Below are 21,874 nucleotides of genomic sequence, written 5' to 3'. Positions count from 1 at the left end.
TGGGTCCCGATATTTTCTCTACGTTACGAATAAAAGGACAAGTTTTGCATCGTGAGCGAGCGCATTTAAAAGTTCCAGATGGGTCATTGGTTTGAAATGAACTCCTGACTAAAAAGTTGCCTATGTTTTTTGTCACGTTTGAATGAAATAAGTGGGGGTTGCGAAAAGATAGTGCCAGTCTCTGAATCGTTTTGGAGTAATTAAAAATTTTTTAAGAATGATAGATTTAACTGCGTGGTTGTGAGGGTGAAATGTTAGAGTAAATGGAATGCGGTCAGTGTTTTCCTTCTCAGCCGTTTGTAGTGCTGACTGTAGATCGATTTTTTGGGCACGGTGGTGGCCCTCTTGAACGACAGAAACAGGATAGCCACGTTTATCGAAAAACTGGCACACTGCCTCTGATTTTTCGGAAAAAGATGATTGAAATAGTGCTGTAATGTCAATTTTGCATTGAATAAAAAAATATAAAAAAATGAATTAATTTGATGACTTGCGCATTTCTTTGCCTTCCCATAATTTCTTCTTATGATCCATCAAATATTTTTGCTCGCGTGCGATTGGTCTAAAAGCCACGTTACCGAATACTTCCCCAGCCAAAGCTGGAGAACATGGAAAGCACATATCGGTTAGTTCATAAAATCGTACCAGAGAACATTGAAAAGTGAACATCTCAAGCAACAAACGGTAAGCTATTCGTAAACATTTTTTCACGTGCGTTAAAAAATGTTTGAAGGATAATAAACACAGTAGCCTCCATTTTGCACTAAAAATATCCTCGTAACTGTTTCCTTGGGCATAATCTGTTCCTCGAATCTCTCATTTCTCCTCGAGCTTCGCTCTTGAGAAACTGTATCCGTGCATTTTTTTGCCTCAAGTAGAGGCTATTGTTGATACAATGTTGTTTTGGAGGATATGAAAATTAGTTTGGGGCTTTTTATTTTGTGAAAATCGCAACATTGTCGTTTACATCACGACATAATCTTATTAGGCACTCTGTTGTTAAACCTGGAATTAAAAGCAAATCTTAGCATTCAGAACCGTACTTGATCACAAAACCAACTGAATCCAACCTCGCAAAGATGACGGTGGCCATTTTGGTGGTTAACCTTGCTTTCGTTTTAAATTCCCATCTGTTTCCTGTGGCGAAGGTGTTTATCTGATAACACATTCCTCAACGGTGCAGTAGGCGTCTGTTTTTCTTCACATGTTCGAAGACATTTACGTTTTCAGAAATTTTTAGAATAAAAGTGAGCTTCATTGTGGACTTGTTAGAGATAATTCAATCATGAATACTTGCAGGTCAATAGTTCTTTGCCGAAGACGAGACGAGCAGCAAGCTCTCAAGAGTTTGTAACACAAGGCTAAACGTATTACCATTACGGCAAATTTTTATTGGGCTCGAATGATAGAATTTAATACAATATACTTTCGAACCTGAATTAAGCGGCACCGTATTAAGGGATTACCTATTAATAAGCGGTCGCTTGTCAAAGTACCGAAACTTTTTTCCCTCAAGTATTTTGATTTTTACTTCTTTGTGCGCCACCTTTATTAAGCGGTCGTGGTCACCCTTGACTGAGTCCCAATGGCTTCTTTGTATTGTTTTCCACTTGTATTGAACGGTCACCTAAAGCGAAAACACCAAGAAAAAACCAATAATAATCTCTCAAGTCAAATTTTCCATGTTTATCTCCCGAACAAATGTTAGCACTTTGAGTTCAAATGTCTTTCTTTCGAGGACTGTTAAGTCAAAATGGTGTTTTTTTTTGCATCGCGTTTAGCAAGCGGTCAACCTGTGTTAAGCAGCCACCCCGCCAATCCCCATGGGTAACCCGTTAATACAGGGTTCGATTGCCAATGATATCCATTTGAAGAGAATCAGTTTCGCATTTGATCCAGGCGGATTAATGTAACAAAAAGAAATGACTAAATACTCCTTAACATGGTTAAAGCTTTCATCATAATTTTTTTGCAATGCTTTTGAGTATGGAGTTGACGACTCTATGATAAACAGATTAAGCTTAGAAAAAATTTGTTAGCCAGAGCTGTCAAGTGCAAAACCAACCTTTCAAATTCTGATCCGCAATGACGGCTGAAACTCTACGCCTAGGCTCAGTTCCTACTTCCACAACCGTGTTTGTCAACATGTAGAGCCTTCAAGCCTCTATTAAACAGATTTAAATGAGGAAAAGTTGTCAGCAAGAGCTGTTGGGTGAAAAATCAACCTTTCTAAATGTTATCCGTAATGACAGCTAAGAGGCACGGTGGACATTGAATTACAACTTCCCATGCCATACTATTAAATAAGAAAAACTTTCTTAAAGAAAGTTACAAAGACTGGAAACTCATGCATTGCTTTATTTCTGTACATTTAGTAACAAAGATGAGCGGATGAGAGATTGAGTCTTATAGAGGTTCAAATATATCTCATAGAGGTTCAAATATTTCTTTAGCCTGATTTTCTTGTCAGAAGGACCTTCGGTTGCCTATCATATTCTGTGACAGTTCTTCGAGTTTAGGTGGTTGTGTTCTGATAAGCAGTTGGAAGGTTCTTGCGTCATCTTTACGTGATTGAAACATCACAGTTTACAATGATCACTGTTAAAATAGGATTGGTGTGATGAAATTTTGTGAGCTTGATTTGAAACAACTTCCAAGCCAAGAAACTAATTAAGAATCAGACGTCTGAGAACCAAATGTGTTTTCCTTTTCGTACAGACATGGTTCTCCGCAGCTAACAACGCTGAGAAGTCACTAGTTGACCCGCCTTACGCGTTTTAGCGGCGCTATCGGACTGCTTAAGACCAGGGTTTAAGGAAATTGAAAGATTAATGTGCCATCGAACATGAATGTTCTCTCAGTCAGTAAATACGAAACATTCCTTTGATTCAATTGCAAATTTTCCGTCAAGTTCTGACATGAACTACTTAGAATTTAATTCTACATACTGCTCCTGAGTTGTCAATAAGGAGATGGTATCTATTTTTTATCATCGATTTCTTTCGATTCAAAAGACAGGGATTAGATCATGCTGATCAAACCTCGCAAGTAACCGTTAGGCACGAAGTTGTGCCCATCGATTTTGATCAAATGTGTAGCAGAGGTTCCTAGCGTACGCGCGCGGCAGCAAAAGAACATTAGTGTTAGCTATGAGTGAACAGTGTGGGTGACGAGAAGAAAGACCGAGGTGCTGCTATTTTTTTTTTTAACAGGTTGACGTCTTGTACTCTCATCAAACTATCAAATGTTTGGTTAAAAAGCAGTTTCATATTTTCTGGTCTGAGTTGTCTCTGTAGTATAAATTTTTGTTTACTTTTAAAAAAATTCATATGCTGATTGAAAAGGAAATTGCTATTTGCAAACCTGTCCAAAGTGAATTTTGCTAAAAGCTGTAGCTACGTCATAATCGATATGTAGCGTGAGTTTTCCCCATACAAAACTAAATGAAAAGCTGTACATAGATTCTAGTGATAACTGAAGTGAGCTTCATCTCTGTCTATCGGTAGGATATCTTCAATAATTTACCTCGATAACTTCCTCTTGTAATACGATGGCATACTTTAACCACATAGAATGTTTACAAGGTTATTTAAAGCGAATCTCTGGCAGTTGCGATGTTTGTGTGATCTTAAACTGTTGCAATGATTATAGCTCTGTACCAGCTGTGTTATTAGTATACCAAATACACTCACGCCGTTCTTGGAGCGATCTTTGACGAGACCGGCATTTACAATTTATCACTGATTAGCCATTCATTTGTCACTCACGGTCTGAAAATTTGGTGTCATTTGTGTCAGTCAAAACTCAACAAAGAATTCATCGGGGAAAATGTTTAAAAGCCTTTAAAAGTGTAATTCTAGTGATTATCAGCAGCAAATGTTTATCGAGATACAAGATACGAGAACAGCTATGATAACTTTAATTATGATTAAAATCAATATCAAATTCGTCACTTATGATTGACAGGTTTAAAATTCGAAGCCATTTGTGACGTTGACTATGAACACAACAGTGGAGAGGAAGACAGCGGGAGAGTCTTTGAGAAAACGGCTTCGCACTACAGTATCTGTTGTCTACTTATCTCTCTCACAGTAAAGGTGTTAACAAAGAGGACAAGATCAACGACAAGAGCAGGAGGACGAAAAAAAAGATGGAGTTTATCAACAATACGAACGTCACAAACTTAACCGAGCCCTCCACGGTGGGATCTGTTTCCTGGATAGAACAGTATGAAGAACCAGAAGCTCTTTACATTTTCCGTTTAACCCTCTTCTCCGTGATCATCTCGGCCAGTTTAATCGGCAACTCGATGGTTTGTTATGCTGTGTGTACCATACCTTCGAACCGCAAGCCTCTGTCCTACCATCTCGTCGCTAACATGGCCTTCGCAGAAATTCTAAGCAGTGTTTGTTTGGCTGTTATGTTTGCGAGCTGGCAGAATCCAACTGACGTCGTTCTTCAAGAGGCCGCATGCATTTTGAATCCGTTGCAAGTAGTTGCTCTTCTCGTTGTGATCTACTCACTGGCTGCCATCGCTTTTTATCGTTACAGATTCATTGTAAACCCTTTTCCACGCGGACCGTCCGTTAAGAAGATTACAATTCTGACCATATCTGGGTTGTGGCTGATGTCATTTGCAATCGCCTGCCCCTTTTTCTTCGGTCTCAGATTTAGAAATGGTGTATGCATCGAGCTGCCTGTCACAAACAATGAGTACTATGTAATAATTAGATTCATCCTGAACTACGCTTTACCTTATGTGATAATGCTGGCATCCTACGGAGCAGTGGCGTGGAACTTGAAGATGCGAATTGTACAGATTAACGAAAGAAATCGGACCTCGACTGCCGAATCGTCTTGTGTTGTCCAAATCGAAGATCAAATAGAGCTACAAGATATGGGAGAGGACACGAGAATGGAGGAACGAAGGAGTGTCGCGCTCGATCAGAATAACCGAAGAGACAGCAAACCCGAAAACAAAGACCCGGAGAAAGATTTGTTTAAGATAATTTTTATGCTTATTATCATTTATGTCGTTTGTTATTTTCCGTATCAAGCCCATTATGTGTGGGAAAGGGTTTGTAACATCACTGCGTATCAATTTAGATATCATCGACTCTTAATTGATTATAATTTTATTTTGATTTGCCTTCCCAGCGCCTTACATCCTTTGTGTTATGGAACAATGAACAGTTTCTTTGCTAAGGCGTTCTCCAAAATCATTCTTTGTAGATCTTATGAATAATATGTATCTCAAGTCGTAAGCGGAACTTTGAATAAACCTTTACCAAGCTGCGAAACTGACTCATTTTTTAAATCGAGCTCAGTAAAAGTTCTGAGCTCCCAATATGGTATCTGTAAATATCTTGCAGCCGTCTTGGATACGAAAGGGAAGTCTTCCAGTCAAGAGTTCCAGAGTTTAAATACCGCAAAAATTTGTTCGCGGAAAACTGTTTGTTTTTGAACAACTTTGAAAAAAATATACCTCTTATAACGATGCAAGCTTGGTAGAGGTTGATGTGTAAGAGTATGTTTATTTTAAAAATACACAATTTACGTCAGCGAGGGCACTCGCGTCAGTAGACTCCTTTGTGTTAATTACAGGAACACTGTGAAACGGATACCTTCAATAACGTATTGAAAATTGAGTTATGCTGGGGATCGTTTTCAGCAAGATCAGATTAATGCAAACCAGCCTTTCAATTTGCCGTCGTAAATAACGACTTCCTGCCGCCACATGTATTGTGTACAAAAACTCTTGAGAATTACATATCCATGGCTTTGCTTGTAAATATGCTCATCTTTCACAAGGGAAATTACTAAGACTAGAAGCTCATAGATCATTTTCTTATCATTCAGTTCCTTGAGCAAAATTTGCCAGATATCATATAGTTTCAACCATTGTATGTAGAAATATAGGCTTCCAGTAGTTTAATGAAACGCAGCTGATTAAAGGATTTTAAAATGTGATCAATAACTGTAAAAGTTCTCTGAAATACTTAAGGAAATCTGAATATGTGTTTATTTGCAATGATGGGAGGGTATTCTTGTTAGCTTAAAATATGCCTGAAAAGACCTGATTCTGTAGGCACAAGAAATATATTTGACTCCTGATAAATCGAACTTATAGGGAAAGGGAAAGAGCTTCAAGTAATCGGGTGATCGGGTTATCGGGCGAAGGGAACAAGTGACCATAAATATGAAACAGATGGTGTTTTTTGTGTTTTTATTAATACATTGCACATTTTAATAACATTAACCAACGAGATGTCGGTTTGAATAAAAATTTCAGCAAGCAGCCAAATCAACGTTAGGTTCGAGTCCGCAAATGTTCCAGTTATTAGAGATGTACATGTGTTGAACAGCAGGGGGAGAAACTTCGCGAACAATCTTGTAAAATCACAAGCGTGTCCTCGTTGCGTGATTTTTTGCTCAGGAAGGGAGAAACACCTACACTTGATGGATAGTCTTAATAAAGAAATAACCCTGATGTAATTACATTTAACGCTGAGTGTGAGTCGATGTGTTTTAAACATCCTCAGGTCTCCAGACAAGGTGACGATCAGAAGTCAAAACATCCTGCAATTTAATTTTTTGTCAAGAAACTCCAAGTTGTCTACAGCTAATAGAACTAAAGAATATTATAGATCTCATAAGGTAGATGAAAGAAGGAAACGGGAAAAATCTATCTTTAAACATCTCTCAGATGTTCCTTCAGTCGGTAAACATAACATGTTCGCCGGAATTAATTGCAAATTTCAGTCTGTACTTTAAACGTTAAAGTACAGACTGCACATAAATAATAATTATATATACAAGTTCTATGAAATAACGGAACTGAGTTGTCAGTCATAAGATGGACCTAAGTATTTGTTCTCTTAATTTCAAGTGATCATTGGTTCTTTTCAAAGAAAATGACAGAAGTATAGACGCATTGATCTCAACAATAATATAATAACCGTCTTTAAAACGTGCCGTTCAATTTGAATTACAATGTGTGGAGGATTTTTCTGGAATACGTGCGTGGTTGAAAGGCCTCACTGACACTGAGTGAATTGTCCGAGTGATGAGTTAAAATGCGGCTTCGAATATGTTATGCAGTTGAGGTTGTAGTTGAGGGGTTTCTCGGTGAAAATCCCAGATGTAAAGGAAAATCGCGGCCCTCAAACGCCCAAAACACCGGCAAAATGTCGTGCCATTAAGCAGGATTTCCACTGTTGCTTTTTTCCATGCGCGTAAAAGTGCGTTTAAAAAAATTACATACTTTGGTACGTTGAGATGAACGTTTACGTGCGTCGACAAAACGTTATCATATTTCTACTTCCTCGTTTTTTTTCTGGAGGTTTACGTACTACGTGCGTTTTACGCACGTTGCAATCGTAAGAGTGCAAGTTAAGTTGCACACTTCTTCAACTTCTACGCATAGGCCAACATTTTCCTCACGTTAAAAGGCATGGCAGTCATTTTTACGTGGCGGTGGAAATTGTTCGCATGCGTTTTCTTTACGCACGTTTTACGAACAGAAAAACTCATGCGACTGGAAGCCGTGAATACACATTTACATCGGCAGCAACTGGACGGCTCATGAGGAAACAAAAAAATTTGTTAAAAGCCCTTGCTACGTCACAATCGACATTTCGCGTGCTTTTCCCCCTAAACAAACCCAAGTGAAAATCTGCTTGCAAATCCAGCGAGAATTGAGCGGCGGTCAGTTTAGTCTATCGCTATATCCTAAATTATTCAGAACGATTTCAAATTCCTCTTGTAATACAACGGCATCTTCAAGGCACAGATCTGTTTGAAAGAAAAAGATTACCGAAAAAAAATATCAGCACTTGCGGAAGGTTTGGATTCTAAGTTTTTTGTTCATGTGTCGACAAACTGTGTTTGCGCTAATCACAGTGAAATTTTCCCGCGCAGTCGTTTGTCATGACCAGCTTTTTAAAATAATTTTTTTGTGTCCTTTGATTGCCGTCGCCATTTTCATACTCTCAACAAAGTCGCAGACGGGAATATTTTGTAAATGAGAGAACCTTTTCTCAACGGTTCATTACAAACGTTTTCGCGTACACGGTTCCTATTTAAGCTAAAATTTAATGCTTTTCAAAGCAGTCTTAAACTGCCATATTAGGAACAGGTTTTGATATCTTCTTGTCAAGCTTTCGCAAAAAATAATTTGATAAAGGAGATAGCATCATCATAAGAAACAAGCGCCGTAAAATGAATGAAATCTTATCAATCGGGCTACCTTAGCTGCTCGACGATATTAACATTTTCCTACGATCACATTTCTGCCTATAAGTGTCTGTATATCTATCTTGCTAGGGTAGTAGCAGAAATTTCTCCACAGCACAATATCCGAGAAATAAAAACTAGGTAGCTTCTTGGAAGCATTGTTAACGTCTTGTTCAGCTCATTTAAAGATAAAAATTGAAATATCAATTTGTGGGAATGAATCGAGGAAAGGTCGAAATCAAGTTATGCCGACTGTACAGCACGCCATACTAACTTGATCAATAATTCACTACCGAAATAAGATGGAGCGTCATTCGATTGAATTCATAAAAGAAATTTCGACTATCAGCAAGATAAACATCCCATGGAGACAAAGAGAGCGCGGCAAAACTCGAGTGACTAAGAGGTGGTGCAAATTTTCTAAACCAATCCCAGTCATAAAGCATCGTGATGTAACACCAATTAACTTCATCTTTAAAAAATAATCTACCAGCAGTACACCGTATCTTCTTGATTCAAAGGTGGGAATCCAAGTTAGAATCGTTATAATAAAAACTTTTGTTACTGCGAGCATTAGCGAGCAGCAAAACTATTCCTGACTTTCCGTGTTAGGCCTGGGCTCTAAATGTATGCGTTCAACACTCGATCCATTGAATTGTGACTTCGTTCGTTCGGTGGAGATGATTTGAAGATGCAGTATGAAGATCAGCGGCGGTAGTTTTTTAATTGTGCGTGCGCAGCCCACATGGTCCAATGTTCCTGCCATCAAGCCCTGGGGAGTTCATTAGTCGACCAGCGAGTAAGTTTTTATTGCTCTTTTTGAACTGATCTATCATGTCAGGTGCAATTCTATCAATCGCTGGAACTATTTATCAAGGTCACCGACGATTTGATGACATTTCCAGGGGAAGAAAGTGCTTTCTTATGAGTTTTTCAGCGCTGTCGTGTGCACAATAATGTCCAGTGCGACACTTGGATACTGCTGACGGGGATTGTCGATCCTTTTATTTTCATTTATTAATCAAGTCGACTTTTTTTGTAAAAAATGGGCTATTGTGTTTATGTAATAAACAAAATAATACATGGTTATTTTCAGATATAAAAATTTCTCTTCTCGTATTTGTTCTAGAGTTTTGCGGCTTTCCGAATTGCTTAGATGGAGGGAAATGCCGCAAACTGCTATATGCTGCTCAGAGTAATTCGGGAAATTGTAGTGTCTAGCGACTGGTTTGGATGCGTCCTTTTCATTTCTTTCTACGTCACGAAATTGTTCTCGGAATCGGTCACCTAGTCGTCTTCCTGTTTCACTAATGTATAACTTTTTGTATCAAATGCTAGTTACGCAATAGATGACATTGGCGGAGGTGCACGTGAAGTGATCGGTAATCTTAATGGATCTCTCGGGTTCCGACATTTTCTCTACGTTGTAAATGAAAGGACAAGTTTTGCATCGAGAGCGAGCGCATTTGCTTAGTTCCAGGTTGGCCGTTGGTCTCATATCTTGAACTTTTAACCAAGAAGTTGCTTATGTTTTTGTTACGTTGGAACGAAATTAGTGGAGGTTACGTAAAGATAGTACCGGTCTTTGAATCGTTTTGAAGTAATTTAAAGTTTTTAACATTTGTAACGTTGCTCAAGAGTATCTTCCACTATCTTTGTTGCCGCAGATGTGCAGGCCGCATAAACATTTATCATCGTGATAAGTCTGTATATGTTAAAAAGCCAATTTTGAGATAAACTCACCAATCCTGAACGGCGTAAAATGCTGAGGAACAAGTTGACAAAACTTTCATCCGGAAACTGCTTTAATAACAATGCAAAACAAACCTGAGAATTTTCTCGAACTTGAGCAAAGCATTCTACGACTTGAGATACATATTTATTCTTGTGTTTTCAAGATCTACAAAGAATGATTTTGGAGAACGCCTTAGCAAAGAAACTGTTCATTGTTCCATAACACAAAGGATGTAAGGCGCTGGGAAGGCAAATCAAAATAAAATTATAATCAATAAAGAGTCGATGATATCTAAATTGATACGCAGTGATGTTACAAACCCTTTCCCACACATAGTGGGCTTGATACGGAAAATAACAAACAACAAAAATAATGATAAGCATAAAAATCATTTTAAGTAAATCTTTCTCCGGGTCTGTGTTTTCGGGTTTACTGTCTCTTCGGTTATTCTGATCGAGCAGAACACTTCTTCGTTCCTCCATTCTCGCGCCATCTCGCAACTCTTGGAGTTTAGTTTCAACAATACAAGAGGGTGCAACATTCAAATCCCGATTCCTTTTCTTTATCTGTGCGATTCGCCTCCTTAGGTTCCGCGCCACTGCTCCGTAAGATGCTAGCATTATCATATATGGTAAAGCGTAATTCAGGATGAATCTGATAGCTACATAGGATCTATTATTTACGACAGACAGCTCCTCACACTCACCATTTCTAAACCTGAGACCAAAGAAATAGGGGAAGGCAATTGCAAATGACAACAGCCACAGCCCAGATATGGTCAGAATTGTAATCTTCTTAGCGGATGATCCGCGTGGAAGAGGGTTTACAATGAATCTGTAACGATAAAAAGCGATGGCAGCCAGTGAGTAGATCACAATGAGAAGAGCAATTACTTGGAACGGATTCAAAATGCATGTGGCCTCTTGAAGGACGTAGTCAGTTGGATTCTGCTCTCTCGCAAACATGACGGCTAAACAAACACTGCTTAGAATTTCTGCGAAGGCCATGTTAGCGACGAGATGGTAGGACAGAGGCTTGCGGGAAGGTATGGAACACACAGCATAACAAACCATCGAGTTGCCGATTAAACTGGCCGAGATGATCACGGAGAAGAGGGTTAAACGGAAAATGTACAGAGCTTTTGGTTCTTCATATTGTTCAATTGTGCTCTCGGTGGAGGTATTGGTTCCATCTATGGTAGTGTTGGTAAATAACGACATTTCTGTGTTCCTTCGATGGAGAACTCCTAAGGGGTTGAAAAAGAGCGTTACATAGAATCGTCTATCACAGGTGACTTGCTCTACTGCTACTAGAAAGAGATATACAGAAACTTAATCCATGGTAGCTAATTTACATATCATTGCACTCTTACCTTTAAGAATCAATTAAACGTTTTTTATGCCATTGGATGTCGACAGTTAGATTTTGGTGCTTTCTGAAATTCCACATTTATGGCGAATTTACGGAAGTTATAAAAAATTGATAGCATTCCAAAACTTCCAGAGCCGCGACGAATTGTCTTTCAATCATTCTTTGTCCATCCTCAAGCGTTTATAATAACTTAAGAGAGTATCTCTGTAAGAGCAGTCCGGTCGATTTTGCTTGAGACACGGATTTCGCTCGTTTCGCGTGTGTTGTAAGACATTCATGTACCTATACTAAAACCACAATCAGTTTGATCGGATCTCTTTATTTTTCAGAGTTTTACGGAAATTAAATTTCACTCGAGCGAAGGCTTGTTGTGACACTTTTCAAGACTTTAATTTCATACAACTTTAGAGGACAATTTACAAAAAACTACGGAACTCAGCAAAAAACAAATACCATAGCCATGTATATTAACTCTATCTTATCTATCGAGGCGACTTTCGTAAACATCACGTGTCAATCAAGGAAATAGGAAGACTTGAATGACACCTTATCGGTTCGCCTAAATCAAACACGCCAAAACCGATCAAATTCAAGGTAAATTTTTGAAAAAGTGAGGCGTTCTTAACTGATCCAACTAACATAGCTAGGAAGTAGGTGCCATAGAAAAGATAACTACAGAAAAAAACTTTGCGGCCCGACCTTTACGAGAACTTTATAACTCCGTGAACTTACCTAATTTTCGGCAATCTCCAAGTTTGGCCGCCATTTTGAGGGACTTGTCAACATGAAGCGTAACCGATATAAATAGGGCAGGTTAATCTAAAACCGTCAGAAATACATACGAAAGCAATTCAAATGAACTTTTCTTTCAATTCAAGCGGCAAAATTTGAAATTGTTTGCTAAACTTACCATCCCCATGCGACCATTATTCCGACAATACAAACACTACAACTTTCTGAATTCCCCTCGTCGATTCCACCGCAAGAAATAACCTGTGCCACCCAAGCTTCGACTCGAATGTGAAGTACGAATCAAATAACATAACTGCTTCATCTTCGCGGCAATATCACGCTGGTATTTTGATTTTCCGATCGACAAAAACGGTGATCAAGAATCGATCGGTTTGTTTACCTCGTAAACGTGACCGCTGACCAGCTGCTGAGTGAAAACAGTACGGTTCAGTGGCGAGGGGCGGGGTGAGGGGTGGATGCGGGCAGATTATCAGAAGGTTTTTGGGAACATTCGATAAACATTAGGATTCTCAGTCTTAATGCGAAGGCATACTTCGTGTTGCAGACAACTTTTGTTTTACTTAGTATTCTTTTTTATTTCAAATACACTTCGTTCCAAATAGGACTAGCATCAGTTCATAGATTTAAAAGCAAATCTTTACCACGTAAATAAATGTGTTTAGATAATCGAGATAACCATTGAACCTCTTGTATCGCACCGGAAATAACGTGTCTTGTCTTTGCCCAACTCTGAGAGGGTGGAGCGGTGAAGACGCGAGATACGAGTCTCGCGTCTCGCGGATTCACCCTGCTCACAGGATACGCGTGACCTCACTATCTATAAGAAAAATAAGAGACTACTCGAAGTCTGTATTCCGTTCAACCATTTTATAAGAGTGACGCGAGTCTTTCAATTGAATGAGAAAGTCACAAACCCATTCTTTACCTCACTAGCGTAACCACTGACCACTCACGAATTACAGTAGGCTTCTCCTTTGACGCGGAAATTGAAATCGTATCGAATATACAAAGTTATAGTGAGTTCCTTTAGATCTCCCGAACTTGTATCGCGTTGGAAACAATTACTGACAAGTACAGGAAGAAGTCGTTCACAAGCGAGACGTTCATTATGTCTCAGGACTGCTTTTTGAATAGCAAAGATGGAAAAAACTTTGGTTCATCGTGTGGCTTAAGTGGTTTGGTACGACTGTCTGAATACAATGACGAAGTAAAACATCATTTGATAAGCTGCCACCTGTCTAAAGAGGTTTTTAAGTGAAAATGAGCTAATCTTGGCAAGGATTGGCCTATTTCACCTCGCTCAGGAGGATAAACAAAAAAATGTGGATTTGCTATAGGCATCGCTACACTCTGGGGAAGTTTTGGAGAAGAGGTAAAGAGGTAACACGTCAGTACCCTGATCATGATGGTGTCAGGAAGCGTATCCAAGGCAGAGATGTAATTACCTTGCATATGTCTCAGGACGTTCAAAAGCTGTTTGGAGTTATTATTCCAGTTGAATCAGGTGGTCTTCAGTAACATTTTGTGTTATCTATTTTTGTCACGTGACATATCTGCTCGAAAAGAGAAGAAATTCTTTATTAGATGAAGGGTATTAAGTACACATCACGTTGAAAAACGTAAGTGCTTTTCATCACAGATGGAAATATGTACAAAGTTGCTCGGTTGATAATCAATAATGTTTTTGTAGAAGATCAAATCACCTGACAACGCAATCTACTTACTCATGCGTACGGTTCACAATTATTTGCGGTCAGTTTTCCTCAGTTTGTATGATTCTCATTAACCGGTATGATTAAACTTGCAGACTAAAACACCCCTTATTTGATTAAGAATAATAAAAGTAAACAGTGCATGTCGGTTTTTAATTCCTGATGGATGCTACTGGGCTTTACTTTAACTGAGAAATTTGCAATCGCTTACCTCAGCTCACTGTGTCCCATGCCGTAAGAAGCACAAGAAAAAAGTTGATGATAGTGAGTCTTGGCTGAGACAAGAAGAATCAGAGAAGAATCTACGGTCCCCAGAAACGCCACTTTTAAACACGAGACAACTAAGGTAAATTGAATGAATTGTTATTTGTTTTATTTAAAACTATCGTTTAGATTATAAGATACGCGAAAAACTCTCCCCACCGATTTTTTCCTACATTCTGTTAATCAAAAGTTTCAATAATTATAAAGGCTTTCTTGTTGATCGTCTTAATAGTAACAGTTTCCAGGATCCAAGGGGAGCAAAAGAGAGAACAATTTTCTGTGTAGCTGGGTAAGGCGACATGCCGGCTTTATACTTCTTCCGGCGTGATAACGATAATGATGACAACAATGGGCAAAAAGCACCGTCCGCTTATCTTTGGAAACTATATTTGTGACCTTCTTCCTACAGACAGCTTTAGATCAAGTCAACACTTCCATCATTACAGCGTCAAGGTATAATACCCACTTTGGCTGGTCAAAGAGTTTTAAATAATACGATACTTGCATCAAATTACTTGAAGCGGAATATGTACTTATAAGGAAGGGAGTTTCGGCAAAGACAAATCTTTTTACAAAAATGCTAACCGTTATCTACGCTGAGGTAACATGTTGAACCACCACAATTGACAACATGCACGTGCATCATTATAACGAAACAGTTTTAGTATTATTTCTTTCTCTCCTTCTTTTGTTTTAGTTGTATGCTTTGTAGGTGTCAGTGTCGTCATTCTTGTTGTTGCCATCGTTGACGTTGCCATTGCTGTTTCTGTTGCTGTTGCTTTTGTTGTTGTTTCTTTTATTGTTGATATCTTTTGATATGGAGGTAAACGCTAAAGTAGAGTGTCAATACTTATCCCTGGCAAAGTAAAGTTTTCCCATTCCGAACAAGGACCGAACAGGAAAAACGATAATGTAAAGAAGATAAATAGATTAGGTTTTGAAAATTGTAGCAACGACTCATGTTGTCTACTTAAAATCGTGTTTTATAAAAAAATTGTGATTGGGTATTGCAAAAGCACAATGTCACAAAATCTTTTCAGTAACTTCAAACTCCCTCAAATTACAGCCTTGTGTTCTCAGAGCACAAGAGGCGGTCTCAACATTGAAATAGATCTCTATATCGTCTCCGTTCTCCGGCACAGGCTTTGACTTTCTTACTCTGTAAATGTTGAGTGTTCTCAACGATAATACTCGTCACCAGTCACTACAGTTCGGAGGACACCACCCAAGTGGAACACTGCTGAAGGGTGGCCAAAGCACGGTCTAATTGTGAGCACCCCTGAATGAGACCCATCCTGAAAGCATTTGGGCCAGTTGTGAGAGTTCAAGTATGATTGATGATAATATTACAAGTAAAGCCGGCATATTAACACGCTCATTAACTCTCTTATTCTAATCTCGCATAAGAACGTTTCGACATTGCTGATGATTGCATTTACAAACCGAATATACGTCCTTGCTCACGACACAGTTCACAATAGCTCAGTGGCACAACGTTGGACAGCAAAATCCGAATGTCTTCAGCTCACGACAGAAGCAAAAACAATCTTACCTAAATATTCATGTAGAGTGGAAGGTTACCTTGCGTTTGGATCCCTTGCAAATTTAAACAGGTCCGTCACTGTAACGTTCGTATTCATGGATAATATCTGCAAGAGGTAAAGTTGAATGGTTGTTTCTAAAATGTATCAATCTCACACGTTACCGAAATACAACAAAAACAACAAATGACTACAAGTTTCTTTAGAGAACATAAAAAGTTTCACCATTTAACGCCAGTTTTTCGACAGCATTCGCAAAGCAAACATTTCAACTGTAACAAAATTGCAGTGAGAACAACAAACTGAGTAAGGTACGGGAAACACGGCACAAGTGACATGTCGATGGGGGTTTTTCATCTGTTTTGTTTTTTCGTTGATGACGATTATCATAGTTATTAACAATTCTCAGTTATAGTCCTGAAACAAATCTCAAGGGGTCCTTTGAACCATCCTCTTAATCTCGCCAGAAGTCAAAGTTGCCTAAACTCATTCTAGGGTTCGTGCGATTTTACGACGAATTTTCAATTCCGGTGTGTTGCACGCGCGACTTTTGATAGAAAAAACTTGCACGCGCCATAACTTAAAGAACGTGTCAGCGGAATGAATCAAATCTCTATCACTTTGCATACATTCTTGGGAACAGAAAAAATTACTTAGAGCAAACATTCTAAGTATAGTGTTCATTCCGTGCAATGGGGCATAAATAAAAGGTTCTGGTGGAAAAGACATTTTATTTTATACCACTGATGACAAGCAAAAAGGTTATATGGGTGCCCCGGTTAAAAATATATTGATAACTCTATTAATTAATACCAGTTCTAATTTAAAGGAGAAAGTTATGAGAATAAAACAAAAATTGTCTGTACCTCGAAGCATGCCTTCACTGTTTAGACTGATAGTCCTAAAGCTTTTTGAGCATGCATTCGAATATCTTATGACGATAAGCCCGCCAACCACCCCACCCAGCGCTATGCTATTTTCACTTAGCGGCTGGTCAGAGGTCACGTTTACGAGGTAAACAAACCGATCTATTCCTGATCACCGTTCTTGTCGATCGGAAAATCAAAATACCAGCGTGATATTGCCGCGAAGATGAAGCAGTTATGTTATTTGATTCGAACTTCATATTCGAGCCGAAGCTTGGGTGGCACAGGTTATTTCTTGCGGTGGAATCGACGAGGGGAATTCGAACACTAGTTGTAGTGTTTGAATTGTTGAAAGAAATGGTCGCATGATGATTGTAAGTTTAACGAACAATTTCAAATTTTGCCGCTTGAATTGAAAGAAAAGTTCATTTGAATTGCTTTCGTATGTATTTCTGACGGTTTTAGATTAACCTGCCCTATTTATATCGGTTACGCTTCATGTTGACAAGTCCCTCAAAATGGCGGCCAAACTTGGAGATTGCCGAAAATTAGGTAAGTTCACGGAGTTATAAAGTTCTCGTAAAGGTCGGGCCGCAAAGTTTTTTTCTGTAGTTATCTTTTCTATGGCACCTACTTCCTAGCTATGTTAGTTGGATCAGTTAAGAACGCCTCACTTTCTCAAACATTTACCTTGAATTTGATCGGTTTTGACGTGTTTGATTTAGGCGAACCGATAAGGTGTCATTCAAGTCTTCCTGTTTCTTTGATTGACACGTGATGTTTACGAAAGTCGCCTCGATAGATAAGATAGAGTTAATATACATGGCTATGGTATTTGTTTTTTGCTGAGTTCCGTAGTTTTTTGTAAATTGTCCTCTGAAGTTGTATGAAATTAAAGTCTTAAAAAGTGCCACAACAAGCCTTCGCTCGAGTGAAATTTAATTTCCGTAAAACTCTGAAAAATAAAGAGATCCGATCAAACTGATTGTGGTTTTAGTATAGGTACATGAATGTCTTACAACACACGAGAAACGAGCGAAATCCGTGTCTCAAGCAAAATCGACCGGACCGCTCTTACAGAGACACTCTTAAATATCAGGAACAATGAGCTAATGCATCGAAGACAAATAATGGCCTTGATAGCAATTATTTACTTAAGTGGAAGGAAGGAAGTACTCATAATTTTTATCATGGAAGAATAACCCTTCGGATGGATAGATATAAATTTTCAAAACTGTCGGCTGAAGGAGTTAATGAGCCGACACAACGGGGTTTTTGTTTTCATAATTTGAAGGTAGTTTTTGAATTCGTCTCGTCACATATAGACTTAACTTAAAACTCATATTGCCGTGACGCGTTGGTGAGCTGTGGTTTCCTGATTTGCAATGTTTGTTCCGTATTCTTATACATTCCGAGCTTGACTTTTCATTGCCAGCAAAACTCACTTTGTAGGCTGATGGACAAAAAAAAAAACCTATTTCCTTGCATCAAGTTTATGGTGTTTTGCAGTTCAGTCAATACAACCCGATTCAAAATTACCTTTTCGCGGTTCGCGTCAAACATTCCATACCTAGCTGGAGTGCACCTACTACGGTAAAGCGGCATTCGAAATTCTATAAAACTATAATAACATAAATAAATGGCAAAGTTCCCTTGCTTTTAATAAATTTGCCGTTTTTATGATAGATAGTGGTTGTTCTCTGTCACCACACGTACTATTTGTACAGAGGGAACTTTGCGACAGTCTATGAAAACAGAACAATAGCTTAATTCACGATGCGTTGCCCTCAGCGCTATTCGGACTTTCATAAAAAATTATATTTTTTGGTGCATCAAATATAACGGAACCAAAATACTGAGTTTTATTGGGGCCCACCGACCGCAAGAATAAAAAATCAGAATCTTGTTCCTTGTTTGTTTTGCAAGTTAAGCGAATTGAATAATACGTTTTTAGGCTTTTTCTTCCCAATCAGAAACATACTATTAGTAAATAAAACTGAAAAATCCGTGGATTGTTGTATTGAAAATGCCATTTGGTTCCGTTTAACATTTTAAGTTCGCTAATTATTCCCCTTGATCAAAAATAAATTTCGGTTGCAGAAAAAGAAAATTCAATACGCACGAAAACAAATAAGATAAATGATTACAGTCTATTTGAATTTGAATTTCATTTGCTTCCAAAGCAGAATTTTTGTCAGATGATTCAGCTCTCTTTGGACTCTCAAGAACAACAGACTTTGGGAATGAATACCTAGGTGATCACAAATCCATAGAAGCTTTATTTTGTTATCACTCTAGGAGTAGAAAAGCTTATAACTAGGGAATGTGAAGACAGCCTAGGAAGGACGCTCGTTTCTCCGCCCGCCGGAAGATTTGAGACGATTAAAGACAGGAAACCTAATTGAAAAAGGTTCCGCGATTGATTTGAATGTCTAAATTACGTGCTGGCGTAATATAAACGTTCTTCTTTCACTGGTTTTATCAGTTCGCTGGTTTTATAATGTATATACGTAACTTAGCCGCTGTAGAAATTTTTTAAAGCTGACGTTTCGAGCGTCAGTTCTTTGTCAGTGCGAATCAATAGTGGACAATTTACAATTTGGTTTTCTCTACGGAGGCCAATTTACATTATAATAACATTTGACAATGCCGAAAAACCTTGTATTACCCTTCCACCAACGCAGCATCACAGTTTCTATAGAAATTTGCGCTCTTCATTACTCTTTACAGGGACATATTTCAATAAGAAAGTCTTGTTTCAAATTCATACTTTGATCAATACTTGGATGAATGATGCGGAAACCAGTTCTCCCGTACACAGAGCTTATTGCGTCAAGGTGGCAGCCGGCCTCGTACACAAAAATGGACCAGCGCTGCAAATGCCAGTCTTCAACAGAACAAACCCACGCGGGACTTAAAGATTACTCATTTCCTGACAAAAAATTAACTTTTAAGGAGCAGATATTTTGTGGGTCAGCTGGATAGAAGTTGATATTTTGCACGAGCTGTGGTACAGTAAAGCTTCTTTGATGAACGGATGATGAACATCATAACTAAAAAAGCATTTATAAAAAAATTTATAGTTTTAATCGAATATTCTAAATTTCATCAAGCGAATGCAACCAATTTTCGAAAGTGAGACTTCTTTTTTCTTCACAAAATATTATAACAATTTAGAAACGACCCACCTCTTCCGAGTATTTCCCTTTTTTTTTTCTTTTATCATTATTTTTATTTATGATTACGTAGCATACCATGTATAGGCATGATTCGAAACATATTATGGGAGCGTGGATCGAACGAGCACGACGAACTTTGATGCCCAATGCAGTCCAGGAACAGAAGATTTTAAGTATCCTCAGAAACATATTTGAAGTTAAGCTTCTCCCCTTTCCCTGTCATGCAAGCCCTACAGTTTGTCACGATTGAATCATGAATGAAAATATTCCATTACCTGAAAGACCTCACTGTGTTTGCTAAGTCCTCCTTTGGAAATATATAGGTTGACCGGCTTCACAAAACTGTACGGGAAGTAGTGAAAAATTGCGTGAGTCCGATGTGACAATTTTCAGCCCAGCTAACAAAATCTTCTCTGCGTGAAATTATCGGCTTAATACCGCACCAAGCTCATAGAAACAAAGCAGCTGTTTTTTGTCGAAGAAAATTCCCTTTATGCTTATTATCCTTCTTCACTTACAATTGATTGATTAATTTTTTCCCTTAAAGAACATTTTTTATCACCATTAAACCATTTACTGCAACATTTGCTTCAGTAGAAAGTAAAATTAAATGACAAACAGATGAACAACTGTTTACCGAACGAAAACCTTTCAGAAATCTTTTTTCCTCTTAGGTAAACGGATGAATTATTCAACACAAATATATTTTTATTTAAAGAAAAATTTTACGTGATGGTTAGTTTAAAATCTAATCTCCATTTTATCAATGGATTTCATCATAGGATTTCCCTGGATGGAGTGACAGACTGACAAGGAAATTGATTCCTACGTGCTAATTTTTATTACACTCAAACCGCAGTGTTTAAAGACCATCTTGAATATGAAGTGAGAGAAAATGTTGAATAAAACTTGTAAGAAGGAAATAGATGATTTAAGACCTCATTTGATAAATGATAATTGTTTCCTTTTAGGTTTATGCAGACGCTTCCTTGGTTTTTCCGCTATTGGTGGCGGAGACCTTTGCCCGGAATTTTAAAATGGACGACTGGGATTGAAAGGGGGTAAGCGATTTGGTGAAGAAAAAAACTTCGCCAATGGAGACAAATTTTGAAGCTTCCAGGAGGCTTTCAGTGAAATTAAAAGACGGCGGACGTGGTCCAAATACAGAAGATTCTCGACATTTTGTCACAGCAGTAATTGAATTTATTTAATTAAAAGTTCGGGCCTTTAATTGTAGTTTGCATAAACCATGGTTCAAATATTCGTAGATTGTAGAAAGTAAATATAATGCAATGTCTTGAAGACTGCGTGGACTTCAATTCTTACTCACTTCAAAATATTGGCGCAATTAACATTAAGAACCCAAAGGAGTATTAAAAGATGGAAAATTGAAATTCGTTCTTCAATGCGAAATTTAAGTTTGTGAGGAAACTTTATACCGAGTTGCGAAAGGTTTTCTCGGGGAATTTGTGCCACCGCACAAGATGCTGTGAACTCTTTATTTAAACAATCTTCACGTAAGGAAGAGTAAAAGTCAACACAAAACTAAACCTCAATGGCGAAACTTTACTTTGTTTTCCTCGTGACCTTAATTGCTTTGCATCTTTTACTAAACACTAAAAAGGTAACCAAATCATCCAATGCGAGGAGTCTCTCGCCTCGAGTCAGAGCTCGCTTCTGATTTTTTCTCAGTTTTTCAAATAATGATTCCACTTGTCCCATCTGCTGAAGTTGTTATTAAAGAGTAAAGTTGTCAACAAGAAATGATGGTGTCTTTTTTTTTAAAACCGGGTTTGGAAGGGTTGAAAGAATTTAATTCATCGATTTGAAATCAATGAAAAAAACTCAGTGCGAGGAAAAACAACTGTCACCGCAGAACTTTGTGTTTCGATTGTTTTGATAGCTTTCTTATTCTAACATGTAAGGAGGAAGTTGTTAAACGGTGACAGCTTGCGATCTCGTATTTGTTTCTGTAATGAATTCGAAATAGTTACCAGTTTGACATTTAATTTCCGTTGTTGTATATAATGTTGGCATATAATAATGAACGCGTTTCAAACTGAAGAAAAAAAAAGCTTATTCATGTAGGGAAGAGTTTTAAGCCACTAAAAACATTCATGACAGAATTTCAATGCTGCTTTTATTTTCCACAGAGCTTTTCAGAAGTTACATTTGATCTAGCGTAATTACATGATTTTGTTTTTTGTGTGTGTTCAGT

General features: G+C 38.1%; 2 protein-coding genes and 2 long non-coding RNA genes across 11 annotated transcripts; 2 read left to right on the top strand and 2 right to left on the bottom strand.

Moving 5' to 3' along the window:
- Positions 1–644: 644 nt before the first annotated feature.
- Positions 645–6,397, top strand: LOC131797252 (D(2) dopamine receptor A-like). 2 transcript variants are annotated; one of them, XM_059114872.2, is made up of 2 exons: positions 645–684; positions 3,967–6,397. In XM_059114872.2, the coding sequence occupies exon 2, from the start codon at positions 4,151–4,153 to the stop codon at positions 5,243–5,245; it is 1,095 nt and encodes a 364-aa protein (XP_058970855.2). In that variant the 5' UTR covers positions 645–684; positions 3,967–4,150; the 3' UTR covers positions 5,246–6,397. The 2 variants fall into 2 exon arrangements, with proteins under 2 accessions (XP_058970855.2, XP_066021634.1); XM_066165537.1 differs by lacking the exon at positions 645–684 and adding an exon at positions 3,441–3,502.
- On the bottom strand, positions 1,452–3,775 carry LOC131797253 (uncharacterized). The gene is made up of 3 exons (XR_009341203.2): positions 3,526–3,775; positions 2,066–2,164; positions 1,452–1,627 (listed from the first exon to the last, which is right to left on the bottom strand). It is a non-coding gene; the product is annotated as an uncharacterized lncRNA (long non-coding RNA).
- Positions 6,398–10,044: 3,647 nt separating the features above from the next.
- LOC131788898 (D(4) dopamine receptor-like) lies at positions 10,045–20,179 on the bottom strand. Of its 7 annotated transcripts, XM_066165531.1 has the most exons (8): positions 19,248–19,270; positions 15,652–15,719; positions 14,018–15,365; positions 13,540–13,647; positions 12,736–12,911; positions 12,252–12,497; positions 12,074–12,160; positions 10,045–11,216 (listed from the first exon to the last, which is right to left on the bottom strand). In XM_066165531.1, the coding sequence occupies exons 7-8, from the start codon at positions 12,105–12,107 to the stop codon at positions 10,129–10,131; spliced, it is 1,122 nt and encodes a 373-aa protein (XP_066021628.1). In that variant the 5' UTR covers positions 12,108–12,160; positions 12,252–12,497; positions 12,736–12,911; positions 13,540–13,647; positions 14,018–15,365; positions 15,652–15,719; positions 19,248–19,270; the 3' UTR covers positions 10,045–10,128. The 7 variants fall into 7 exon arrangements, with proteins under 7 accessions (XP_066021628.1, XP_066021627.1, XP_066021629.1 ...); XM_066165530.1 differs by lacking the exon at positions 19,248–19,270 and adding an exon at positions 19,932–20,179 and having other exon boundaries at positions 12,074–12,497; XM_066165532.1 differs by lacking the exon at positions 19,248–19,270 and adding an exon at positions 19,932–20,179 and having other exon boundaries at positions 12,074–12,497; positions 14,018–15,719.
- Positions 16,615–21,380, top strand: LOC131797254 (uncharacterized). Its single transcript, XR_009341204.2, has 3 exons — positions 16,615–16,851; positions 16,943–17,029; positions 20,628–21,380. It is a non-coding gene; the product is annotated as an uncharacterized lncRNA (long non-coding RNA).
- Positions 21,381–21,874: the final 494 nt, after the last annotated feature.

The sequence above is a fragment of the Pocillopora verrucosa genome, chromosome 4 (assembly GCF_036669915.1).
Source record: "Pocillopora verrucosa isolate sample1 chromosome 4, ASM3666991v2, whole genome shotgun sequence".
In the NCBI taxonomy this organism is placed as follows: Eukaryota; Metazoa; Cnidaria; class Anthozoa; order Scleractinia; family Pocilloporidae; genus Pocillopora; species Pocillopora verrucosa.
The sequence above is the reverse complement of the archived record's forward strand: the minus strand, read 5'-3'. Positions and strand labels throughout refer to the sequence as shown.

Excerpts from the sequence above, each read along its gene's own strand:
- LOC131797252 (XM_059114872.2), top strand. The coding sequence starts at position 4,151 with ATGGAGTTTATCAACAATACGAACGTCACAAACTTAACCGAGCCCTCC.
- LOC131788898 (XM_066165532.1), bottom strand. The coding sequence starts at position 12,107 with ATGGCGGCCAAACTTGGAGATTGCCGAAAATTAG. Across the intron at positions 11,217-12,073 it reads TGGAGATTGCCGAAAATTAG|GAGTTCTCCATCGAAGGAAC; the intron begins GTAAGTTCACGG and ends TCAACCCCTTAG.